General features: G+C 49.9%; 1 protein-coding gene across 3 annotated transcripts in view; it reads left to right on the forward strand.

The window, feature by feature from the left end:
- FBXL19 (F-box and leucine rich repeat protein 19) overlaps positions 1-21,574 on the forward strand; it is a 36,498-nt gene extending 14,924 nt beyond the window's left edge. For all 3 annotated transcript variants that reach the window (XM_083470747.1, XM_083470749.1, XM_083470748.1), the window contains 7 exons: positions 1,032-1,064; positions 1,928-2,068; positions 4,844-5,568; positions 9,316-9,479; positions 14,025-14,186; positions 14,908-15,126; positions 16,656-21,574. In XM_083470747.1, the coding sequence (XP_083326873.1) occupies positions 1,032-1,064; positions 1,928-2,068; positions 4,844-5,568; positions 9,316-9,479; positions 14,025-14,186; positions 14,908-15,126; positions 16,656-16,879 (1,668 nt within the window). In that variant the 3' untranslated portion in view covers positions 16,880-21,574. The remainder of the gene's footprint in view (positions 1-1,031; positions 1,065-1,927; positions 2,069-4,843; positions 5,569-9,315; positions 9,480-14,024; positions 14,187-14,907; positions 15,127-16,655) is intronic.
- The last annotated feature ends 3,042 nt before the right edge of the window (positions 21,575-24,616 follow it).

Here is a 24,616-nt window from a genome sequence, read left to right on the forward strand (position 1 = left end):
GGGGGATGGTTTGATTTCAAATCAAGGTGATTTATATTGGCAAGGTGTCAAAGGGCGATTTAAATCATGGATCCTGTTCCTCAGATTTCCAAATGTGTTTCTGAGCCCACTAAACGTGGAGGACCTCTGGCCTCCTAGGATCACCCCACTAGAAGACTCCAGCTGGATCATACCAATGGTCCATTTTGGCCAAGCATCCCATTTCCTCGCAGTGGCAGGCAGCTGCTTCCAGGAAGGCCATGAGCAATATGCGAAGGCAATAGCCCTTTTCGCGTTTTGTCTTGGAGCAGCTGAGATTCTGTGCCATAGCTGCTTCCGAGTGGGGAGCTTCTTTCTGACACCCCTTCTTTCTTTTGACCCAATGGGGTGGGGGCCAGAGGAGGGACAAACGGCTGTTCCTAGTGATCTGAACTGATGGCTTGCAGAGGCTTTTTGAAATTAGGCCTGAGATTGCTTAACATGAGGTTGAGCTCTGTTATTCCTTCCTACTGAGAGTGAGATCCAGGAGTTCCAGTTCCCTCCTGGCACATTGGAGCAGGAATGGAGCATGTGTTTCAGCTCCAGAGCCAGATCAAGAACCGGCCTGCCCTCAGCACCCTGCTTGGGGCAGGTATATGGGGCTGCCCACCTATCAGTCACTGGGCATCGGGTGGCAGCTTCTCAGACCTAATGATTGGTGCTGACAGTCAGCCCTGCTTTTGTCCATTTGCAAGTGTGGTTTACATTGGACCCCGCAAATGGGCATTTTTATTCCTCCTTCCTGAGTTGTTGATCAGGCTTATGGTTTTGGTCTTCTGCACTGACCACACTAAGAGGGATGGGCAGAGGGGAGAGCTAACTCCTTCCTCCAGAACATCCCATCGCACCTTTTTTCTTTGTTTCCCCCAGTAACTTGCTGCACCTGATGGGACAGCCTCCCAGCTTGCCCTCATTCCCAAAGGCTTTCCTTTGCCCTCAAAATCCTTATTGGGTCTTCTGAATTAGAGACACTGCAGCCCAGAATTCCAACAGTCTTCTCTTCTCTCTTGCAGTTAAAAGGCACGCGGGAAAAGCATTTGAAGAAGGTGAGTGCTTGTGAGTTTTCTCGCCCAGCTTGATTTTATGGAGCAAGGCCAGGATAAGAGAACAGGGGGATAGCAGGGGGAACCAGGACACCGAGGCTGTGCGGAGAGAAGTGGAAAGGGAGTGACCTGCTTGCCAGCATGTGAGTGCACCTTGTATTTCTCTAGCACATTTGAGCAAGACGTGCGCCTGTTCTGTCCACCAGCATAGCTCTTGCACAACATCAGGTTGCAGAACCTCCATTCCATCCTCCTCCGTACAGGATCAACCCAGGAAGCTGCCTCATGCCAACTCAGACCATTGGCCTGCCTAGTTCAGTCTTAATCTGCACTAACTGGCAGCGGTGCTTTCTAGGATTCGAGGCAGGGAGTATCTCCCAGTCTTACTGGGAGAAGTTGGGACTTTCTGCATGCTAAGCAGATGTCTGACTGCTCCGCTTTAGCTCATCTGCTTCCTGGTCTCAAAAACACCCCCAGCGAAGAAGAGTCCACCCCCCACCTCCTGGGGCAGTTGTCTTTCTGCTATCAAACAGCTTGTGCTGTTAAGGAAGTTTCTCCTAACATTTAGCTACAATCAGCTTCCCTGACGTTTCCTTCTCCGTCCTCTAAAGTGGCAGAGGCCAAGCCGGCTGCATTTTCACTGGGCAGAATGCCGAGCCATCTCCCAGGCCCCAGTCCCATTCATATAAACCCAGGGGGCTGCTGTTGTCAGATTCTGAATGGAGGTTCACACAATTCAGGGCACGTTTTTCTCAAGTCGCTTTCATGTCCTAAGACGCATCTCTCTCTCTCTCTAGCTCACTTGAACTTTTGTGTGTGTCTCTTTCTCCCTTTCTCTCTTCTCTGCCTGCACCTTTCCTTTCCAGGCCACTGAGCAGCAGCCCGATGGGAACAAGTTGCAATCCATGCAGACCTGGAGCCGCATGGGCAGCGGGGACTTTGAGGTGAAGGGCACCATCTCCCACCCCTCCATCCACTTGAATCAGATCACCGCCAGCGACTTAGAGGTGAGAGGTGGGGTTTAGCTGGGGCGTCTGTGAGTGGCTGGCAGCCTTCAGGCACGTAGGAAGAGCCTTGCCCAATCAGACGTAGGGGAGGCCTTTTGGGAGGCCCGAAAAACATGGATGTGAAGACAGTGGGTTTCTGCAATGCCTGGTACCGAGAGAGGCATCCGGCAGAAGCAGTTTCATATGGTGAAAGGAGAAGAACAAGTCCTTGGTTCTGGCTGAGGCATTAGATAGGAGGTAGCTGGGCAGCAGCAGCCTTCTCCTGTTTCAAGGCTGAATTTTATTTGTTTATTCTATCCCACCTTTTCCCATGGAAACAGACGGCAGCAATACGTGGCTCGTCTCCGTTTTTGATCCCCGCAGCAGCCCTTTGACGTAGATTAGGCTGAGAGACGGCACCGTTCCCAAGGTCATCCAGTGAGCTTCAGGGCTGAGCAGGGACCCTTTTCTTTTTTTCCCCATACAAAATATGTTCTCGCTGAGCTACAATCCCACAAAGGGGGGGGGGGGGGAACGCCTTCAGGAAAAGTGGGCTGGGATTCTCTGCTAAGCACATTCTCAGTTTATTCATTGCCTTCATTGGTCTCTCATCCAGGCACCAGCCAGAGCAGGACATGCGGAGTTCCCCAGGTGCCATCACACTGTAGTCTGATGCTGTCACCAAGCGGCCACTCCCCCCCCCCCCAATTCTTGCTGGTCCAGCTGGCTTCAGGGGCGCCCCAAGTGATGCATCCTTTTCATCTGCGTCGCCAGCAATCCCACAGACTGTGGCAACGGCTGCCAACTTGGGAGGCTTTAAAAGGGGTTTAGTAGAATGGATGGAGGATGAGGCTCTGGAAACGGAGGCAGTATGCCTTTGAATACCAGTCGCTGGGGATCAGGAATGAGAGAGTTGCCCTGCTCATAGAGTCATCTGGTTGGTCAGTGTGAGAACAGAACGCTGTGGTGTGATTGATCTGGTCCAGAAGGACCGCGCTTGTGTTCCCTTTGGCCACTAGGTGGGGCTGCAATCATATGACAGGGAATATTATACCACCTGACCATTTGGGGAGGGGGGTATCCTGCGAACTGACAGCTCCACAGCGGCACCCTCCTAGCGAGATGTCAAATATGCATAAGCGAAGAGCACTGAGATACAGCTGCGAATACAGGCATTTTCGATTTTCACAAACATGACGTGGTTACTTGATCCTTTACAACTATTTGATTTATAACCTGTCCATCTCAAAGCCACAAGGCAGGTAATGTCATATTGAAAACACTAAAATGCTCCTTTAAAAATTACTGACCCTTAACATCAATGGCTTTTGGTTTTTCCAAACTTTCCCGCTTTGTCCAGAAGATGCCCCAACTTGGGCTTTGGTGAGTCTCCAGGCAATTTTGTTGATTAAAAAACAACCACATTTCTGTCTTGTCTTCCAGCAGCAAGGTTCGCCAAAGTGCCCTGCAAGCAACTGTTTGAAACAGTTCTGTTACAGAAACATTCCAAAGCAGGGCATGGCAGAAAAGCAGCGTCCAGTCAAAAACTGCCAAATGCTTGGTCAGAGATGCTGCTATGGCAGCAAAGTAGATTCCTCGCCCACCCCCATGGTTAGATTTGTGGAGAAAGTGGTATCAGCCTCCTGTCTGAAGGGGGGGGTGCAGCTGGACCTGGAGTTTTCTCTAGAGACCTTAAATGATCACCCACCTCTGTGGGTGCATTCCCCATCATCTAATCTGGACGTTACGAAGGCAACCGGATCACGTAGAGGCCAGACTTAAAGGGCTTGCTCTCTGTTGATCTTGGGAGGTGGTTGGGGGTTGCTTTATTCAGTCCGCTTGCATCCCACCTTGTCTTCTGTTGTGGAATTCCAAGCAGACTGTACGTGGGAGCCCTGAGCCCAGGCTGTGTCTCTTGAGCGTTGAGAGTTGCATTTCATATATATCTAGGGTAGCAGGGTGCTGGGATCTTCCCTCCTGGCAAGAATCTGTTGTTTTGAAACGAGTATGTCAACCCTACCATTGGTAAGCGCCAGGTCTGGATTGACCAGAAAGCAAAATAAGCACATGCTTAGGACATTAAGGGAAGGGGGGGGGGCACCACAGGAATTTCCCATTGCTGGATTTACCATGGGCCAGCAATTCCACTTTTTAGTTCACAAATTCTGACACAAAAATCTATCTACGTTAATTCAGCTGTAAGATAGTAATTAAATTGTGTGTTTCATGGAATAAAGTGGAAGTGTACAAAAAAAAAGACATTTTCCATCTTACTGTATGTTTTATTTCATTTCAAACAATAACAATTTATTACACCGTTTCCATTTTGAATTAGATATATATGGGGGTACCAAAATCTTTTAAAGTGCTTAGCTTTAGGGCCTCTAAAGGTCTTAATCCAGTCCTGGTAACCACCCTCTGGAAGGGAGATCCTAGAATCATAGAATGGGAAGGGACCACGAGGGTCATTTAGTCCAACCCCCTGCAATGCAGGAATCTTTTGCCCAACATGGGGCTTGAACCCCTAATCCTGAGATCAAGAGTCTCATACCAACTGAGCTATCCCAGCTTCTTTTTCAAGACAACGTGATGAAAAGATCCAGGCAGGGTGGGATCGTGGTGCCCTCCAGAGAGTGGATTCCCAAGACACATCTGCCCCCAGCCAGCATGACCAATGGTCAGGGATGATGGGAGTTGTAGTCCTGCAAACAGGGAGGGTCCCCGGATGAAAGCCAAACCGAGCTAGCAACCCAGGGCACAAACTCTCTTGACTACCGGTCTTTCCTTTTCCTCCAGAAGCCGAAGGGTCCTCCGGGCCCCCTGGAGCCCTCCACGCAATCGGACAAGTCCCACCAGCGGGAAAAGCTGGAGCGCTTCAAGCAGATGTGCCAGATGTTGGAGCGGGTGAAGAACAGCAGCAGCTCGAGCTCCAGTTCGGACTCTGACTCCGACACGGACTCTCGGGGCTCGGACGGCTCCAGCGGGGGCGTGTCGAGCCGAGCCGCCTCCCCAGCCACCCGCTCCCAGCGCCTGGCCGCCCTGGGCTTCAGCGCCAGCGAGGACGACGAGGAAGAGGACGAGGAGGAAGAGGAGGAGGCGTCGGAGGGCGGGCGGCGCAACGGCAGCTCGGAGACGGCGCGCAACGGCAAGCAGCCGAAAGCTCGGGGGAACTCTCAGGAGAAAGAGAACAATCACCGCCCGACCAGCCGGGGCAGCGAGCGGGCCAAGCAGCAGGCGGGCGGGCGCAAGGCGGGCCGGCCCGCTGGGCAGACGGGCCTGCGCATGGTGGCGCGGACTCAGTTCCTCAACTGGCCCCTGGTGCCCTCGCCGCCCAAGCCTCTGCTGCAGCTGGAGCGGCACGTGGTGCGTCCGCCGCCCGACAGCCCCGAGCCCGACTCCCTGCCTTTGGACAGCGGATCCGATCATATCATGCAGCGGGACGTTTGGTTGGCCGTCTTTCAATACCTCAGCTATCGGGAGCTGTGCGTCTGCATGAGGGTGTGCCGGACATGGAGCCGTTGGTGAGTGCCAGGGTGGCCGGGGGCTTGCCTGGAGGAGCAGCGCGGGGAGTGCCAGAGAGGTCCTGGGGTGGGGGAGCAGGTTTTAGGTCGCGCTCATACAGCTGCTTCTGCGTTCCCTGAACTGCCTGGAGCCATATTGTTTGGCAGATCCAGGATGGGCCTATTCAGCAGCTGCGTAACCTGCGAATGGAGATGACGGGGAGACAGGAGTGCGAATGCCACAAGAGCTGATGGTGACACCGACAATCTCAGGATGGGGACTAGAGCTGGGCGATAATCTGGTTTTCAACATTGTGATGTATCACCAGCGAAACATCACGATATGCTGATATATCACGATGTCTGAAATAAGGATGTAGAGGGATTGGCTGACTTCACGGTTTTTCCTGCATTGTGATTTTTGCCGGCGCCTGCTCTTGTGATTCTTGTGGGTTGAGCCAGCAGAGATAACGGGGGTGCAGAAATCGAGAGACTCGTTGGCTGGCCTCACGGTTCCCCCTGCCTTGTGATTTTTTGCATGGCACACGTACATGCATAACATGCTTTGTGATATGTTGCCAGTTCAAAAGTTATGAAACGGATATCACGATACGTACTTCAAAACCGGTTTTGGATGACGTATCGCTATATCGCCCAGCCCTAATGGGGACTGCTGTGTCTGGAGGGAAGACTGGTCTGCGTCAGGGAGCCTTGTAATGTTCTGATGGAGATTTTCTGCTGAGCTCATGCATGGGATTTCTCTTGGCGAGAGCTGCCCATGCCAGGAAGGGGGGGCTTATTTCTCCTTGCACTGAGCTGTGCATGGCATAGGAATGAACCAAGGGGGGCTCTCTGAGGGCCGCCATATTGGAGATGTCCCTTTCTTGAAATCCTGGACAGCTGCTGCCAGTTAGTGTTGCCAGCACTGAACTAGATAAGCGCAGTAGTGCGACTTTATGGCAGGCAGGTTCCCAGCCTCTACACATGTGTGCTCCTTGTTCCTGGGTTACGCTCTCTATTTCTCTTTATTTGCTCAGTATCTTAAGAAGCTCTAATGTCCAAGGAGCTCAGGCTGGCTGGTATCATTTCTCTTCCTCCCTCTACTGTCACCCTCACGAGAGCGACCGGGTCAAGGTCAGTTATGACCCAGGATCTCGCTGGTCTCAAGGAATGCTGGGAAGTCCTCTCCCCCTAGATAGGCAGAGCGTCCTTGCTGGACATGGTGCTTTCGAGCAGTTTCCACCAGCCTCGGCATGCTTTGTAAAAGCAAGGCAAGCAGCAAAAGATGAGCTTGATCTTTGGAAGTTTCAACTGTGGGAAGGAAGAGGCCAAGGTCAATGAGACAGAAATCAGAACAAACGCAGTGATACGCCCTTGAGGTTTCTCTGTACGTGATAATGAAGGCTTCAGGGGTTTAAGAAATTACCTTATCCTTCTGCTTTCAAGCCCTATTCATCTTCAAGGTTTCTACGCATATCTATGTCAACAATCTTATTATTATTATCATCCATTTTTGGCAAAGCAAGTAGTAAGAAACAGGAGTCAGGGGTGGGGAAGGCAGAACAGTCTTGCACAGGAGGGGTTCAAAACTGAAATGCCAAGGACAGTTACCACGTTCCTCCCTGTGCTTGCCATCTTAGCCTGCTTTGGTGTCATTTGCCAGCAGCGGCTTGCCATGTGGATTGGTGGCAGGGAGGTGTTTTCTTCATGCCATTACAGAAAATTCCCACCGTCTTGCAGGTCGTCCTGCTGTGCTCTGGCAAATGGAGCGGCTCCTTCTATGTGGCAGACCTCTTCTGTCTGAACATGGGGTCTTCAGCTATGTAGCTGTCAGAACCTAAAAGTGGGCTTTAAAAAAACCAAAACACTTCCTTTTTTAAAAAAACCAACAACTTCCACCTTGCTAGTTTCACTTTCTGATGGGCAGGAAACATGCCCAGCCCATGCATATCAGGGCTATGGGGGTGGAGGAAAAGGGGTGGGGTGGGAGCATTCATTTGTATATTCAATGCCTTAGCGCAGAATGTGATGCTCCCTTTTGACTTCTCAAGAGTCGTGTTGGCATAACTTAGGGTTGCAGCTTGTCTTTGGCATGCAGAGGGTCCAACTGTTGAACTCCCAGCTTCTCTATTTAAAAGGATCTCTAGCAACCAAGTTAGGGAATCACGCCTTTCGGAGACTTTGGGTTTAAGACAGAAAGAGAAATATTAGCAAAGATATCCAAAGATTTCACACCGGAGAGGGGAAGTTTGTATTGGGGAGGTCCAGCTCTCCTTCTGGAAAGCTAGTCTGCCATTTCTGATGGTTCCCATTAAGGAGCCCCATCTCTCCTGGCAACTTCTGGGTCGATTGATTACAGACCAGTACAGACACTTTCATTTAACTGAGCAACACAGAATTTTTAAAAAGTTTTTTCTTAATGCAGTTATGAAAGCAACAAGTGGCAGATGCAATATTCACTCTCACTCTAGGCAGGAGTGGGAAGGCTGTTTTTGCACAGTGTTTGTTGTGAGAGATGTGTTCACCATCAAAGACCAATGGAAGGATGCCTTTGCCCCTCCAGAAATGTTTCCCCCCCTTCTTGTTGTTGCATGCAGATGTAGGCAATTGACTTGATATTACGGGTCATTTAAAAACTCATTGGCTTGACTTAAGAATTTTTTTTAATTGTGCGGCTGTCCTGCTTCTGAGACACAGTTTGGAAGCAAATGAATGAAAGCTTTAGCTCAGGAATGAAGACCCTGTGACCTTCCACATGTCTTGTGAATGAACCCCACCCCACACCCTTAATAGCCTGTAATGGGTTTTTACCAGCCAGCTAAGGCTGGTCTCTTGTGTTTCCATGCTGGATGCGCAAGAGGAAAACCCCTTTCTTCACAGCCAATGCACAAAGGCAGGATAGTAGCCTTAAATCACCCTCTACCAAACAGGATGGCAGAGCTGAGAGAAAGAGGGGCTTCTCTTCCTTCGCACATGGCAGATACCCAAACGTCCTTGGGAAGGAAGGGTAAGATTTGCCCCTCCACCTCCACCAGCCCACTGCATTTTTGGTCGCCTGTGGCTACTAGCCAAGTTAGCATCAGTGTTTGTGTGAATGTCAGTTTGCTGGGAATCCCAATTGGGAAGAGTTGCTGTGGCACTCGGGTCCTGCCTGCCACCTTCCTGTAGGCACCTGGTTGGCCGCTGTGAGAGCAGAGTGCTGGACTTGGGCCTGATGCAGCAGGACTCCTCCTACATTAAGTACAATCCCGGATGCGGGTGGCGCTGTGGTCTATACCACTAAGCCTCTTGGGCTTGCCGATCAGGTCGGCAGTTTAAATCCCTGTGATTGGGTGAGCTCCCGTTGCTCTGCCCCAGCTTCTAGCAACCTAGCATTTCGAAAGCATATCAGTGCAAGTAGATAAATAGGTACCATTGCGGTGGAAATGTAAACAGCGTTTCCATGCACTCTGGTTTCCGTCATGGTGTTCCGTTGAGCTAGATTCAGTTTAGTCATGCTGGCCACAGGACCCGGAAAGCTGTCTGCGGACAAACACTGGCTCCCTCGGCCTGAAAGCGAGATGAGCGCCGCAACCCCATAGTCACCTTTGACTGGTCTTAACAGGCCAGGGGTCCTTTACCCTCTTATATATATGCAATCCTGCATCAACCTGCCAGTTCTAAACCTTTTAGCCCTGTTAATGAACGATTGTACACAGATGTGTTTTTGCACCCCCGCCATCTCCTGGGCTGAGTTCTCCCCTTCTGCCGCTCTTCCCCTTGCCCCAGGTGCTGTGACAAGCGGCTATGGACGCACATTGACCTGAGCCGTCGGAAATCCATCACTCCCTCCATGCTGAGCGGCATCATCCGCCGGCAGCCGGCCAGCCTTGACCTTAGCTGGACCAACATCTCCAAGAAGCAGCTAATGTGGCTTCTCAACAGGTTGCAAGGTATTGTGGGTGTTGTGTGGGGTGTGTGGGGTGTGTGGAGGAGCACTTACACCCCCTTTGCTAATCAAAAGTCTGAAGGTGGCGCACAATGATTTAAAGTTAGGCAGTGGTTTCTAGTGAGCGGCAAAAGCGGCTATATGAGCACAAAGCCCAGTTGCAATGCTGCTGCTGGATCTCTGGGCCATGGCAGGTTGGTGGAAATCACCCCAGCCTGCAAACACCTGATGTAGCAGCTGGATGTTGTGGCTCAGAGGGAGTGTCTCTTTCAGCTTTTGTTTCCCAGCAGCCAGAGGCTCTGGAAGGAGCAAAAGTGCTTACAGACCTACACACCCCTCCTGGTCTTCAGATATTCCAGTTACTGTTGTTATCTGAATAAGTAGCTCAGTTGGTTAGAGCGTGGTGCTGATAACGCCAAGGTTGCAGGTTCGATCCCCATAAGAGACAGCTGCATATTCCTGTATTGCAAGGAGATGGACAAGATGATCCTCCGGGTCCCTTCCAACTCTACGATTCCATGATGATTATTTATTAAATAATTGCAAGGAACCAGGCAGAGGGGCTTCTCAGTAGTCGCACCCACCCTGTGGAATGCCCTCCCATCAGATGTCAAGGGAAAAAACAACTATCTGACTTTTAGAAGACATCTGAAGGCAGCCCTGTTTAGGGAAGTTTTTAATGTTTGATGTTTTATTGTGTTTTTAATATTCTGTTGGGAGCCACCCCAAGTGGCTGGGGAAACCCAGCCAGATGGGCAAGGTATAACTAACTAACTAACTAACTAACTAAATCCCAGGGCAGTTCACACATACACAAAACATACAAAATGAGAACAGGAAATACATAATACATAAACAAAAACAAAAACAAAAACAAACCAATAACACCCCCCCTCCCACAAGGACATTTAAAAGGCCATAGAATGTTTGATCAGCCAAAGGCCTGGTTATAAAGAAAATATTTTGCCTGGCACCTAAAAGGCAAGGCAAACTTCCCTGGGAAGAGCATTCCACAAATGGGGAGCTACCACAGAAAAGGCCCGTTCTCGTGTTGCCACCCTCCGGACCTCTCACGTAGGGGACACACAAAGAAGTGGCTCCCTGTCGCTAACTATCTGGGCATCAGCAAAGTCATTGAGAAAATAAGCCCAGCCAGAAGTAGACTGGAGTTGTCAGGGTTTGGCATATGGCTTTCAGGACTGAGTAGTAAAGAAGTTTTTGGGGCCTTGTTTGTTAGGAGGTGGGAGATAATTGGCTAAAGGGAATGTCTGGTGTCCAGAAGGGGGACTGTGCCTAGGCTGTGCCACCTTATTTTACTTCTTTAAGGCATTTGCATCCTGTTGTACAGCACAGAGAGGCTTTCAAGGCACCTTACAGAAATTATCACAGTCAAAATGATAGCCGTGTTTGGTATCGGGATCCGAAACGTCCCCATGGCGACAGGGTTGTCCAGGTGGCATTTCCTGCCTTCGGCCTTGGTTTCCTTGGCGATGTCTTGGGAGGGCGGCCTGATAGATTCAGGGGCAGACACTTCCGATAGAGGCGGGACCTCACTTTATGGAGTGGTCCCTCCCCATGCAATGGGGGGGGGGGAACACTAATCCTTCTGCATGGAAAACCTGTGTGGTCATGAAATTGGGATGAAAAGAAGATAAGAAGCGAGTGGGGATGTTTTGGAGATATATATATATATATATTTGTGTGTGTGTGTGTGTGTGTGTGTATGTATATATATATATATATATATATATATATATATATATATATATATATATATATATGCTTTCGTAGATTTTCACGGGTACAGGAATGCAGGTTTTGGTGTCTTCGGGTGTCTTCCCGTGTAAGAGTTGGGGTGTCTAGGCGACGTTTCGACGAGGTCTCACTCGTCATCTTCAGGCTGGTGCTTTCGGCTTCTTGTTACTGGAACAGAGCAGGATCTCAGTGTTTGAGTTCCTATAAATACTGTTGAGGGGGTGTGGTGTATAGCCTCCAACGTTCTGGGCAGAGAGGAAGTTCCCAGGTTAGTGTGCCTTTTCTTCTTTTGTTCCTTAATTACTTGAGGGATATCTTGAGTGATTTCTTGAGTGATATTCTGAGTACCACTTAGGTGGGTCATTAGGTGTGGATTAGTTGCTAAAGCTTTCGTGTCTTGACCTCTTGAGCTTGTGAAGAGTTTTTCTGAGAAGATGGCTGTACTGCACTTAGTTGTGCTCTGGCTTGGCTTCGTGTATAGGGGCGAGCTGTGGTTTTGTGCCCTGTGCCAGCCAGATCTGTGTAGGGATTGCAGGGGGGTGCAGCATCCGGAGGTGCCACTATGGTTTGGCTACTGGATGGTGTCTGTAATTTATCTGTGGAGAGGGTCTGGGTTTGGGTCTGGTGTGGTTGATTGGTGATGGCGTTCTGTGTGCCTCTGGTTCTGGTGTCGGTTTTTGTGGGGAGGGCTAATTTCCAGATGTCTGGCAGGCGGGACGTGTCGTCACGCTTGTTCATGTTGTGAGGGTGTTTCTCTATCTCGATGGCTTCCATGATTATTCTCTTGTGGTGATGTTCCATGTTAAAGAGCAATTTGGAATCTGCAAAATTAATTTCGTGTCCTGTTTCTTTCATGTGTTGGAAAAGAGAGGAAGTTTTTTCTTCTTTTTTGACGGCATTCTTGTGTTCTGCGATACGTGCATTTATTCGTCTGTTTGTTTGTCCAATGTACGTGGCTGGGCAGACTTTGCAGGGTATTTCATAGACCCCTTGGTTTTCCAACTGGATTTTATCTTTGGGGTTTCTGATAAAGATAAAATCCAGTTGGAAAACCAAGGGGTCTATGAAATACCCTGCAAAGTCTGCCCAGCCACGTACATTGGACAAACAAACAGACGAATAAATGCATGTATCGCAGAACACAAGAATGCCGTCAAAAAAGAAGAAAAAACTTCCTCTCTTTTCCAACACATGAAAGAAACAGGACACGAAATTAATTTTGCAGATTCCAAATTGCTCTTTAACATGGAACATCACCACAAGAGAATAATCATGGAAGCCATCGAGATAGAGAAACACCCTCACAACATGAACAAGCGTGACGACACGTCCCGCCTGCCAGACATCTGGAAATTAGCCCTCCCCACAAAAACCGACACCAGAACCAGAGGCACACAGAACGCCATCACCAATCAACCACACCAGACCCAAACCCAGACCCTCTCCACAGATAAATTACAGACACCATCCAGTAGCCAAACCATAGTGGCACCTCCGGATGCTGCACCCCCCTGCAATCCCTACACAGATCTGGCTGGCACAGGGCACAAAACCACAGCTCGCCCCTATACACGAAGCCAAGCCAGAGCACAACTAAGTGCAGTACAGCCATCTTCTCAGAAAAACTCTTCACAAGCCCAAGAGGTCAAGACACGAAAGCTTTAGCAACTAATCCACACCTAATGACCCACCTAAGTGGTACTCAGAATATCACTCAAGAAATCACTCAAGATATCCCTCAAGTAATTAAGGAACAAAAGAAGAAAAGGCACACTAACCTGGGAACTTCCTCTCTGCCCAGAACGTTGGAGGCTATACACCACACCCCCTCAACAGTATTTATAGGAACTCAAACACTGAGATCCTGCTCTGTTCCAGTAACAAGAAGCCGAAAGCACCAGCCTGAAGATGACGAGTGAGACCTCGTCGAAACGTCGCCTAGACACCCCAACTCTTACACGGGAAGACACCCGAAGACACCAAAACCTGCATATATATATATATATATATATATATATATATATATATATATGAGAAAAACTGCATGACCAGGAAAGGGGTTCCCACTTAATCTTCTCCTTGACACCTTCATGCCCTCCCAAATGTACTTTGTTTTGAGCAAAGGCACCCATTGGATGAGGTGGGGGGAGTCCCCACACCCTGGAATGAACCATGGTGTCAAGTCCCTGGGTTTTTTTTATAATTATTTTTTAAAGAGTAAGTTCCTAGCACTTGAAGAACCTGCGATACAAGGCAAAATATTTCCCTGCTTTTTCAAAATGAGAAACGAGCCTGCTTCCTCTTTCAGCATTTTACTTTGCAAACATGCGCCCCAGGAAAAAAAAAATTCTGCTTCTGGAGAGGAGCATTGAATCAGGAGAGCCAAGCCTCTCTCCCCACACTCTGAGTCTCACATGGAGCAGCCCAGCTACAGGTGTCCCACTTCAGTGAGCCATTCTGCCTCGAAGCAGGAGGTGGTTTGGTTGGGTGGGCAGCAGGTGGAGGAGATGGGGAGCCAGGGTCACGACCCAGGAGCAATTCCATATACAGGTGCAAGTCTCCTACGCTCTAGCCTCTGCTCTCTGGGTGCGCAGAAGTCAGTGCCCCCCCAGTCCTTTGCCCTCCAGGCTTCCTGCCCTCTTGACGGTGGGTGCGAGGCTATATTTTTTTACTGGGGGGAGACCCTGAGCTGCGAGGCAGCCCTCGTCACTTCTCAAAGGAAGTGGGGGCAGGACCAGCTGGAGGTGCAGAGGAGAACCTCAGTGACAAAGTGTCATCTCCTCATCCCCCCCAGGCCTCAAGGAACTCATCCTGACAGGCTGCTCTTGGTGCTCCGTGTCGGCGCTCAGCACAGCCAACTTCCCCTCCCTGCGGCTCCTGGATTTGCGCTGGATTGAGGACGTCAAGGACTCTCACCTCCGCGAACTGCTGTTGCCTGCCCCGGATGCCAAGCCGGGTAAAACGGGGCGTGCAATGGGGCGGGGTGGAGAGGCCCTTTGGGGAAGGGCCCGCAGCTGACTCTATTCCTTTCCTTCATCAAACTGCAGGCATAAAATAATGGATTGTGTTCCTTGCTCTCCCTGCAAAATTCTTCCAGGACATTAGACATCATTAACTGTATATTACTGACCTGCACCTTTCAAACAATTGCTTAAAACTTGCAACCAATCATGTTCCATCCTGATGAGTTTTTTAGGTACCAGGGGATTTTTTGTTTCATGCAGTATAGACAACAGTCCTAGCTAGCTTCCTCTGGAAATACTTGCTAAGAGAAGGGGATTTGTCTGTACTTAAGGTGATCCGTAAAAGTGGGCCCCTTGCTCATCAACCTGGAATCTTATTTCTTTATTTTTAAAAAATACCACACCGTCCATTGCCTTGTTTCTGGGGGGTGGGTGCTTCTGTTTCAGGGGCAGCCAAGGCGACGCCCTCTCGAAACTGGACTACAACTCCCATCAACCCTTGCCATTGGCTCAGCCAGCTGGAACCAATGGGAGTTGGAGTGCAGCAGCTTCTGGAGGGCTTCCTCGGATACAAAATCTGCAAATGCCGTTGGACAAACCTCAAACTGCCACCCTTTAACAGCAGCTTGAACCGGCTGCCTCCGAAAGGGGTTGCGCCCTCTGGCCCGGCTGCCCCGCCTAACTCGTCTGCTTCCTTCCCCCTGCAACCGCCAGGCCAGACTGACAGTCGGGGTCGGCTCCAGAATGTTTCTGAGCTGCGGCTCTCTGGGCTGGACATCACGGACTCCTCGCTGCGCTTGGTGATCCGGCACACGCCCCAGCTTGCCAAACTGGACCTGAGCCACTGCAACCACGTGGGCGACCAGTCTGTTAACCTGCTGACTGCTGCTAACTCCCCACTCCGAGAGACCCTTGCCGAGCTCAACCTCGCCGGTGAGTATTGGGGATTTCCTTCCTCTCCCCGAATGCCGTTCCTCAACCTTCTCTCTTACCAATTTTGGTTTGTCGCATTTCTATTCCACCTTTCCTCCAAAGAGCTCAAGGTGGCAAATGTGGTTCTCCCCCAGCCCATTTTGATTCTCACAACAGCCCTGCGAGGCTGGTTAGGTTTTTGGTTTTTGGATTTGATATCCTGCTTTATCACTACCCGAAGGAGTCTCAAAGCGGCTAACAAGCTCCTTTCCCTTCCTCCCCCACAACAAACACTCTGTGAGGTGAGTGAGGCTGAGAAACTTCAGAGAAGTGTGACTGGCCCAAGGTCACCCAGCAGCTGCATGTGGAGGAGTGGGGAATCGAACCTGGTTCACCAGATTACGAGTCCACTGCTCTTAACCACTACACCACATTGGTTGACTGTCATAAGGTCAGCTTTGTTGGCGGGTGGGGATTTGAACCCCGGTCTCACCCAGGCCATAGTCTGACACTCACTACACCATGTTGACTCTCTCCTGGTTGCTCTGGTACCAATCCTTTCCTGCTCTTTAGGCAAGTCTTATCGTAGGTCTACACCACTTAGGACGTCCCTACTGGCTCCTTTTGCGTCTTGTGCTGCCTATGCAAGCCTCAGTCGTCTGCCCCCTTCTTTTTCCCTAGCCAGATCTGAATGTTGCAGGGAATAGGTAAAGGTAAAGGTACCCCTGCCTGTATGGGCCAGTCTTGACAGACTCTAGGGTTGTGCGCTCATCTCACTCTAGAGGCCGGGAGCCAGCGCCGTCCGAAGACACTTCTGGGTCATGTTGCAGGGAATGGTTGTCCTTAAACAACAACAACAACAACACAGATGTAATTTTTATTGTTACCTCCACCTAGTCCCAAGCACAGCCTCAGAACTTCCAAGTGTGGCTCAGGAAAGAGACAAGAATGACTGTTTCTCGTCAGGAGACAACGCAAAGAGCAGCTAGACAACTGTGCAGGGCATATCAGCCTTATAAGTGTGTGCTGGTTTTACAAGTCTTAAATGGCTCCCAGCCATTCCCCCAAATCCTGGGAATTGTAGTATGTTAATTCTATGCTGAGAATCTAATTAAAGAGATCAGTTCCCATAGTTCCCTTAGCCGATGAAATTACTATTAGGCCTGTTAAATATGTAGTGAAGATGTGCCTTCCACCCTTAGAATAAGTGAACTTAGATATTTCCTATGCATGCCACCTTAAAAAACCCAAAAACTTACATACCACAGGCATGTTTGGTGGGTCTTTGGCTTGAAAAACTCAATCCCCGAGACCTCATTTATTGCGTCCTCACTTTCAAATTTCCCTGGATTCTAGCGAGCTGCAGATTTAGCCTATAGTTTGCTTTTCCATGCTGAGATAGTAATCTTGCCTTGTTGGAGGGCGGAGGCCCGGTCCCTCTTCCTTTGAGAACGAACCTGCTTTCCCCAAACCAGGGGGGTTCTGAAGCAAAACCTTTATTCCTGACTTTTGACCTGCCTGTTCTCCCTTTCCCTACCCTTTCTCCGCAGGGTGCAACCGGCTGACGGATCAGTGTCTGCCCCTTTTCCGCCGCTGCCCGCGCCTCTCCCGCATCGACCTGCGCACCTGCCACCACGTCACGCCCGAGGCCTGCACCCGCTTTGCCGAGGACTCTGTCTCCAACAGCACCTCTGTCCCCCCGGCCCCTGGCTCGGCGCCTCCCGGGCCCCCTTTCCGTTGCCCCGAGGAGAAATTGCTGCTGAAGGACAGCTAATACCCGCCCTGGGGTGGAGGCGCAAGGGAGACTCTGCCTCGCCAGTCGGACAAACCGGACGCGGACTCTGAGAGAACCTTTTTACTTAAAGCCATGCACTGAACCGGAGTGGCGTCTCCACCCCCCTCGACGTGCGCAGCTAAAGAAGAGGGGTGGAGGGTTGTGCTCCCCCCACCCCACCCCACTCCCCACCCCTGCCAGGGTGGGGGTCGGCCGCCTCTTGCTCCACCCCCCCCCTCGTTCCAGGACAGAGCCACGGAGTAAGTGGGGCCTGGGGTAGCCTTGTTGCTTTACAATGCTGGGAAAAGGCGTTTTCCTCCTCCTCCCATCATGCACTGCGTCGTACTCTCCGCCCCCCCCAACCCCAACCTGTCTGTGCCGCAGTCGGTACCACGCTCTCTTTCTCTCGGGGCGAGGGGGGCTGACACACAGCCTTGAAATGCTGGCTCAGGAGGAAGGCAGCTTATTTTATGGTGTCAGGTTATTTTTCTCACTCCGGCCCCCTCCCCGATGCATATGTGCACTCCAACCTCCTCCATCCCGCCCCCCACATGCTGCCTTTATGATTTTGAAAGTGCGCGTGCCTGCCTGCCTGCCTGCCTGCCTTTCCCCCCCATCCCTCCCTCCCCAAGCACTCATTTTTTCAGTGCGGTTTTTACAAAGGGTGGGGCGGGGGAGCCAGGCAGCTGATACTTCGATCCCTCACGCCCCCCCCCTCACTACACACCCACTGAAATTCCGTCCGCCCCACATCCACTGGGAGGGCACAGGCTGTGAGTCGTCACGCATGCGCGGGGGCTGAATGTGCAGGCGGTCTCCCGTGGCCCAAATCTGGACTCCATGTTCCTGGCCCTGCAAGCCAAAACGATATGCGCACATGGCAATCCATACACATGCCGTCTCCGCTGCTGTATTGTTTACACACGCACACACAATCAACATACACACATGTGCACATAAGCTGTGTGCGTGGAGAGACTCCCCGAAGAACGTCCGTCCCACAACACTTGCCTCTCTGTCTTTCGTCCCCAGCCGCCCCCCCTTCCGCCGTTCACTGGTAGACCGTGCAGAGATTCAGAAGCTTGGGATATCCTTCCCAGAAATGCTTCAGATCCACCTTGTACGTCCCTGTGCGGAAACGCACGTCAGAAGGCCCCAAGGGCGAATGCAAGGCCAAGTGTGACGTGAAACGTCCTGTGTCTCTCAGCGCTACCCCTTGCGCATGCAAGGAGCTCGTAAGGAGGGAGCGCCTTGAAAGTGCCACGGCCCTTCACATGTGCGCAGGCAGGCACGGTGCCTCTCCTGCTGCCCTCAGTCTGCATAGCACAGCTCCTAAGGCCTCCCTCTCGGGACCGTTCCCTACCACGAAGGTAATGTTGGAGGAGCCGCGTTGTGAAATTAACACAGGGAGCATCCTCTCTCCCCCTCCAGACAACTTTGGGGGTGTCGATACCAGGAGCACCATAAAAAGGTGGCCGCTTGCACCAGTACATGTGAACCACGCACCAGTTCTCCACCCTCAACCCCCCCCCCCAAGCACATATACCTGTTAATCCAAACAGCCCTGCCTGCTGCCACCCCCCTTGTGTATTCCTCTTCCATCCCATCCTGGCACCTCCGCCTACCATTCCACTCCAGCAGTATTTCCAACTTGGAAGTCATGATCTTTCTTTTCTATCTGCCCCCCCCCTTCTCGGCCAGTAATATGTGTCTGTGTCAGCCCCTGGGGGGGTGGGAGGCAAGCAAGATGAACGGCTTGAGCCTGCTGTCTTGCCTGACCCCCCCCCCTCTCGGGAGAGGAGATGCCGCTGTCTGCCCTGACCCCCCCTTCTCTGCCAGCCCCTCCAACCCGTGTCCCGCCCCACTTTCCTTCTTTGGTCCATAAGCTTTAATAACCACTTTTAAGGGAGGGGGGAGAGCAGAGAGCTGTGTTTTCTTTCCCACAGCACCACGCATGTTGGGCTTGGATAGCCTTGTCTTAATTCTGGTCGCCCTCCTCCCGGCCGCGGAGTTGTCAAACTTGAACACACACGTTTCCCCCCTCCCCCCCTCGGTTGCGTTTTCTTCCCACCCCCGTGGTCGTTCTTTCCCTTTTCTAAAGAGCGTGGTGGCAGGAGGAGGAGGAGGAGCGCGCGGGGGGGGGAATACTGTAGAAAAAGGCACGAAAAAGAATGTTCCGGACCGAAGACGTGCCTGTTTGTCGGCCATTTCTTGGCTCCCTTCTGCGGCGGAGGTGGGATTGATGCGGCTAACGGGAGCTCTTCTTCCCTTCCGCCACGCTGGCCCGTCCCGGGAAGGGAAGCTGGTTGCAGCCGTCCAAGGTGCCCAGCTCTGCTCACTGAGCCATTTTTGCTTCTTTAGGTTTCCTCCCAACGGGGATGGGACTCGGCTGGGTTTTGGGAGGGAGAGGCGGTCAGTTGCCAGCGGGGGGCATCAACGCAGGTCACCCGGATTCCCACAGCTGGGGGGGGGGGGCTCCCTGCTGCCCCCCAACCCAACTTTCTCGTTACAAATATTTCTCGGAGCCCCTTCTCTTCCTCGGCCCCCTTCCCCTCCACCTCCGCCTGGGTCCTCAGAGGGTGCCGCCATCATATGGGGAGGAAGAGGAGAAATGGCTTGAGGCTGGGTTGGGTGGTGGTTTTTCTTATTTTATTTTATTTTTGGTCAAATCGGTAACCATAACTACTTCTTTTTTGTGGTTTTTTTTTGTTAATATATACTTGAACGTTCATTTATTACTAAAGCATTACTTGAAAAAACACACACGCAGCGATAGGTTGTGGAATCGGAGGCGAGGTTTTTGGTGTCTTTTTGTTTTTTTTTTAAGGTTCTGTTGGGTGCTTTTATATTGTTTTAAGAAAATTGGTTTTCGTCGTTGCTTTTTTAAAATTTTCATTTGTCCATGGTGGTGTTTTTTTTGTTTTGTTTTTTGTTATTACTAAAATCCTTCCCTCTCACTTGATTAGCCAAAGAGGGCCAAGGTATCTTACTTTCTCCCCTTGCCCTGCTCCCTTCTTTTCTGGATTTCCCCTTCCCCATAGAAGAATTTCCCTCCTTCCACAGTCGCCTCTTAGAAGCTCCTAAAACAAAAAGAGTATTAAAGATGGTGAGGAGCTGTGGGGAAGGGAGGGGGCTAGGATACAACAGAGGCAAGTGTGGGGCAAGGAAGGGAGGTCAGTATTGTGCATTTATGGGGGGGAGGGAGAAGATCAAACAGTCCTCTCTCTCCCCCCCCAACATCCTCAAAAAACGCTAACTCCCCTTTGGACACAGCATAAATGCGTACTACTTGATTCCAGAGCTCACCTGCAAATGAGGCCTGCTCTCGCCACTGCAGCCTTTGCTCTGTTCCTTGTCTCCTCGATCTCAATTCCTCCTCCGACCAAAGGAGACCTGTACACTAAGAAATGGCAGTTTATGGGTCTGGGTTTCACTGTGTGCTTTATGGATTGTGGAGGATGGGGAGAGGCAAAAACACGTAATGTAAAAGGAGTGAGGGGGTCACACTCCCCATGCCATGCGGTGACCCCCACCCCAACCCCTCGGATTCCCTTGTCCAAACGAGGGGGACGGAGGTGCTGTTTTCAGACATATCGTTTAGGGTTTTTTGTTTTTTTAAAGAAAAGAAAATATTTGTTTTTAATGGATGTTTTAGCTAAGAAAAGAAAAATACCTCAGGTTTTAAAAGAAACGGTGAAGAGAGAGAGAGAAAAGCGAGAATTATCATCTAAGGGTGCGCTACTATGCTACAGACTGCTGCTTTTGGGTGGGGGGCTGCGAGGGGTGGGAAGTCAGATGAACCCCAGAGGGGGGCAAAAATGCTCCCTTTGTACAGGGAGAGGGGCTGTAGGTGATAAGCCCACCCCTCCGCTCCCCCTTCCCCAACCACTCTTATTTTCTCCCACCCACAATCACTTGAAAGGCAAATGAACATTAATATACAGGCAGCTGTCTCTCAAGCCTAAACGGTTTGCTCCTGGAATGATAGAGGAATATGGGGGATGCATTTGCTAAACCCCCCCCCTGCAAAATGAAACAAAAAACCCTTTCCTCCCACCCCACGGATGTAGCCTCCCACAAAATGTTCCAAGGGATTTGCCCCCCAAGAGGTATAATACGGAACGTTTTCCGGTCACTGGCGTATTGCATACACGAAACCCCTTCCCCCAGTTTAGCGGACCAAAGCTATATTCCAGCTCCTCCTCGTTTCCTCCCCTCCAAAGCGATTTTCTCCATCTTTGGCTACAACTTTTAAACCGCACACACAGCCACGTTTTTTCTCCTCCTCCTCCTCACCTGTATCCACCGAGACAAAGATAAGCCCCAGGGAGGGGAGGTGGAGGGGAGATGGGAGAAAGAAAGAAAAAACGAAAACTTTAAAGAATCCACTTTGAAGCAAGGTGTCTTTCGCAATGTTTGACCTGCACATCTCTGTCCCAGACCCCCCCCCACCCTTTGGGAACTGCTCGGATGCCGGGGAGGGGTGGGCGCGAGACCAGGTTCCAATCTGAATTTCAGGGGTTCTATTATTGTACAATAACTGTTTGCTATATAAACGAAAACTGAAAAAAAAAATCAAAAAAAGGAAGTATGTTTTGGTCTTAAAAAGCCTGTTTTTCATTATTTTCCCCCTCCCCTGGTTTTATTTTCCTCCCGAAAGAAATGTTGCAAATAAAAAAATGTTGGGGTTTTTAATTAATTTTTATTATTATTATTATTTTCATTGGGTTCTGTTTTATGGTTTCTGGAAATATTTTTTTATAAACTCTCCTTTTGTTTTTTTTAAAGGTTTTAATTTGTTTTTATTTTGCGTTGGTCTGATAGCCGAGTGTTCTGGGGTTATTTTGGAGGCGGGGGGTTGTCAGTGGAGAGAAGGGGATTTGCATTATACAGTGTCTTTATTAAGACGGCTGCATATCTGACACCTCGAGACGCCATTTTCCAGGACTGAAACTGGCGGCACCTTTCAGCTTTGAATCAGAAACTATTTCATTTTAGAGTGTGTGACTGCGAACTTCGGATGAGCTCACCTGTTGTGTTTCTGTGTGAATCGCTGTTCTGAATGTGCCCCTGCCTGACGGTCAACAGGCCTTTGTCTCTATACCTGCAGCAAAATTAGGTGGTAGAAAGTCTGTACAAGGTGAGATGGGGGGATCGAGGGTAGAAATTCTGAATGCACTCATTATTTTTTTAAAAAGGAATTCTCTGCAAGTAGAAAAACTGGCAGGGAAAGGAACTCCCTTCCTGAGATGCTAGTTCTTTACTTGCAGGGATTGATTTAATGCAAGGAACATTAGAAAAACAGTGGTTCAGTCCATCTGACCACCCCTCTCTTTCTGCATTTGTAGCATGGCATAGAGAGGCTCAAAAACGCACCCAAGATGCTCCTCATTGTTTCTTTTCCCTTAGTAGATGAATCCTAATTCTGTCTGGTCTGTCCACACTGAGGGTGATTCTGCTCTGGTTCAGTCCCTTGGGAAGCTTCAAAGGGGGAAGGTGCACCGTTCGGACTGTGACTCATTGGAAGATGCAGTGGGCAGCTTCCGGGGGGCGGGAAGCGTAATTTGGGTTCACAGGTAGTTTAAATTTCCCAAGGTCACCCGCTGATCTTCATGGCTAAGTAGGGATTTGAGCTTGGATCCAGCATTCGAACCCAGTACTGGCCCAGAACCTTTGGGAATTGCAGGCCAATACATCTGGAGGGCAGCAGGGTGATAAAGGTTGCTTTAGCCGCCAAACCACACCAGTTCTTGTTATTTATGTAATCAACTGATTTATATACCACTTAATGCGAAAACAGGCTTCCACCCGGTATCAAAACCCGCTATAAAAACATAGAAACATCTTTAAAATACACAATAAAGCAATACCATTTGTTTTATTGAAACAGGAGTCTCTGGTTGAGAAATTCCTGTATAAACCTATGATGCATAGGTAAAATCAAACCTATAAAACGTGTGTTTATTTTGCAGACAGGCTTTATTTTGTCATTGAATCACTCACATACATAAATAAAATATTTAAGCATAGGGCCCAAACTGCTGATCAGAATCCCAAAAGGAAAATCCTAATGAAATGACTACTTTTTATTCTTGTAGGCCAGCTAATTTCTACCCACCCCCACGTCTTATCGCAAATGCTGTGTTTGAGACACACCCCCCCCCCCCCCGTTTCCAAAGCAGTTTTGTTATACAGCTGAAGGGGGGAGGCACTGGTTATGGCTGAGAACAAGGTTTGAACGCTACGGCTGGCACAAAAGGAGAAGGAACTGCAAACACTCCAGAAGACCCGGTTCCAATCCCCGATACTTTTGATAAATAGGAAGGAGAAAGTAAGTTGTGTTTGAGCCTGACGGGACCAGGGTTTCGCTCCATCTTTCTTGATGCTGTTCTGCATTATTTTTTAGCCCCCTCAGGTCTCCATAGCTAGGGTTGCCATATTTCAAAAAGTAAAAAACCAGGACGCCCCAAAAGTTGTTGGAGGTTGAGCAGCCCTACCACAGATGTACTCCAGGGCACAAGACTAGTGTGTGAAGATGGTCTGATGGTAACCTCAAGTCTCTGCTCTGACCTGGAAGCTTTTAGCCAGGTACCTTCTTCACCTGACTGCTCTAAGGCTATTGATGAAAAAAGATTCCTTTTCTCCGCTGCATTCTCTGCAGTTCCGGCTTTCAACCACCGCTGGGCAGTGGCACACAGGGCCAATTTCCCCACATCGATTCCCTCCTTCCACTGGTTTGAATCCTCTCGCTGCTCAATGTCCCTTCCCTTCAAGGGGTTTTGTGTGTTACACCCTCGATGGATCTCATTCTGTTCCACGTTTCTTCCCCTTTCATTTTTTTCTCCCCTTTTATTACATTGGTACCTTGGTTCTCAAACTTAATCCGTTCCAGAAGTCCGTTCCAAAACCAAAGCGTTCCAAAACCAAGGTGCACTTTCCCATAGAAAGTAATGCAAAATGGATTAATCCGTTCCAGACTTAATAAAACAATCCCTAAAACAGCAATTTAACATGAATTTTACTATCTAACGATACCATTGATCCATAAAATGAAAGCAATAAACAATGTACTGCAGTCACACAATCCATCAGTAGCTGAACTGGGTTCCACGCAATCACAAAAAAAACCCAAAAAGAGCCGCAAAAATAAAAACGCAAAATAAATAGCAAAGCCAGACAGACCTCAGCGTAACACTCAAAACGGAACACGTTTGGCTTCCAAAAAAAAGTTTGCAAACCGTGTTCCAAGTTGTTTGAGTACCGAAGTGTTTGACAACCAAGTTGCCACTGTGTTTGTAAAACTAAAATTGAAAGTTCTCCTTGGCTGTTTGTAAGGGTGTTGAAAATTGCAGCTCTATGAGATGTAAATGACAATTCCCATTATTTTAAATGCAATGGCGTGCATGCAGCCTCATGGGTGGACAAATTATTCTGAAGCTGCCGCTGTGTGTGGCCAGCCCATCTGGCGGTCCCCAGGAAAAGTCTGGCCAGTGGCCTGGTCTCCATATCTAGCAGAATTACCACTGCCCAACTTCCCCTTGATGGGATGCAGTCTATTCAATTGTCTCAATATTTTGCCATCTCCTTCTGCCCCACACCCTCCCTTCATTGTGGGGCAGAGATGTAGCATCTCCCAACTGACCCCCTTGGCCTTTCCACCTGCTTTGTGCCCCATCCGAAATGACTGTGCATGAGGGTGGCTTGTGACTGGCCGCAGGTCAGCCTTGCCGGCTTGCA

The sequence above is a fragment of the Podarcis liolepis genome, assembly GCF_965112155.1.
Source record: "Podarcis liolepis genome assembly, chromosome: 13".
Taxonomy (NCBI): domain Eukaryota; kingdom Metazoa; phylum Chordata; class Lepidosauria; order Squamata; family Lacertidae; genus Podarcis; species Podarcis liolepis.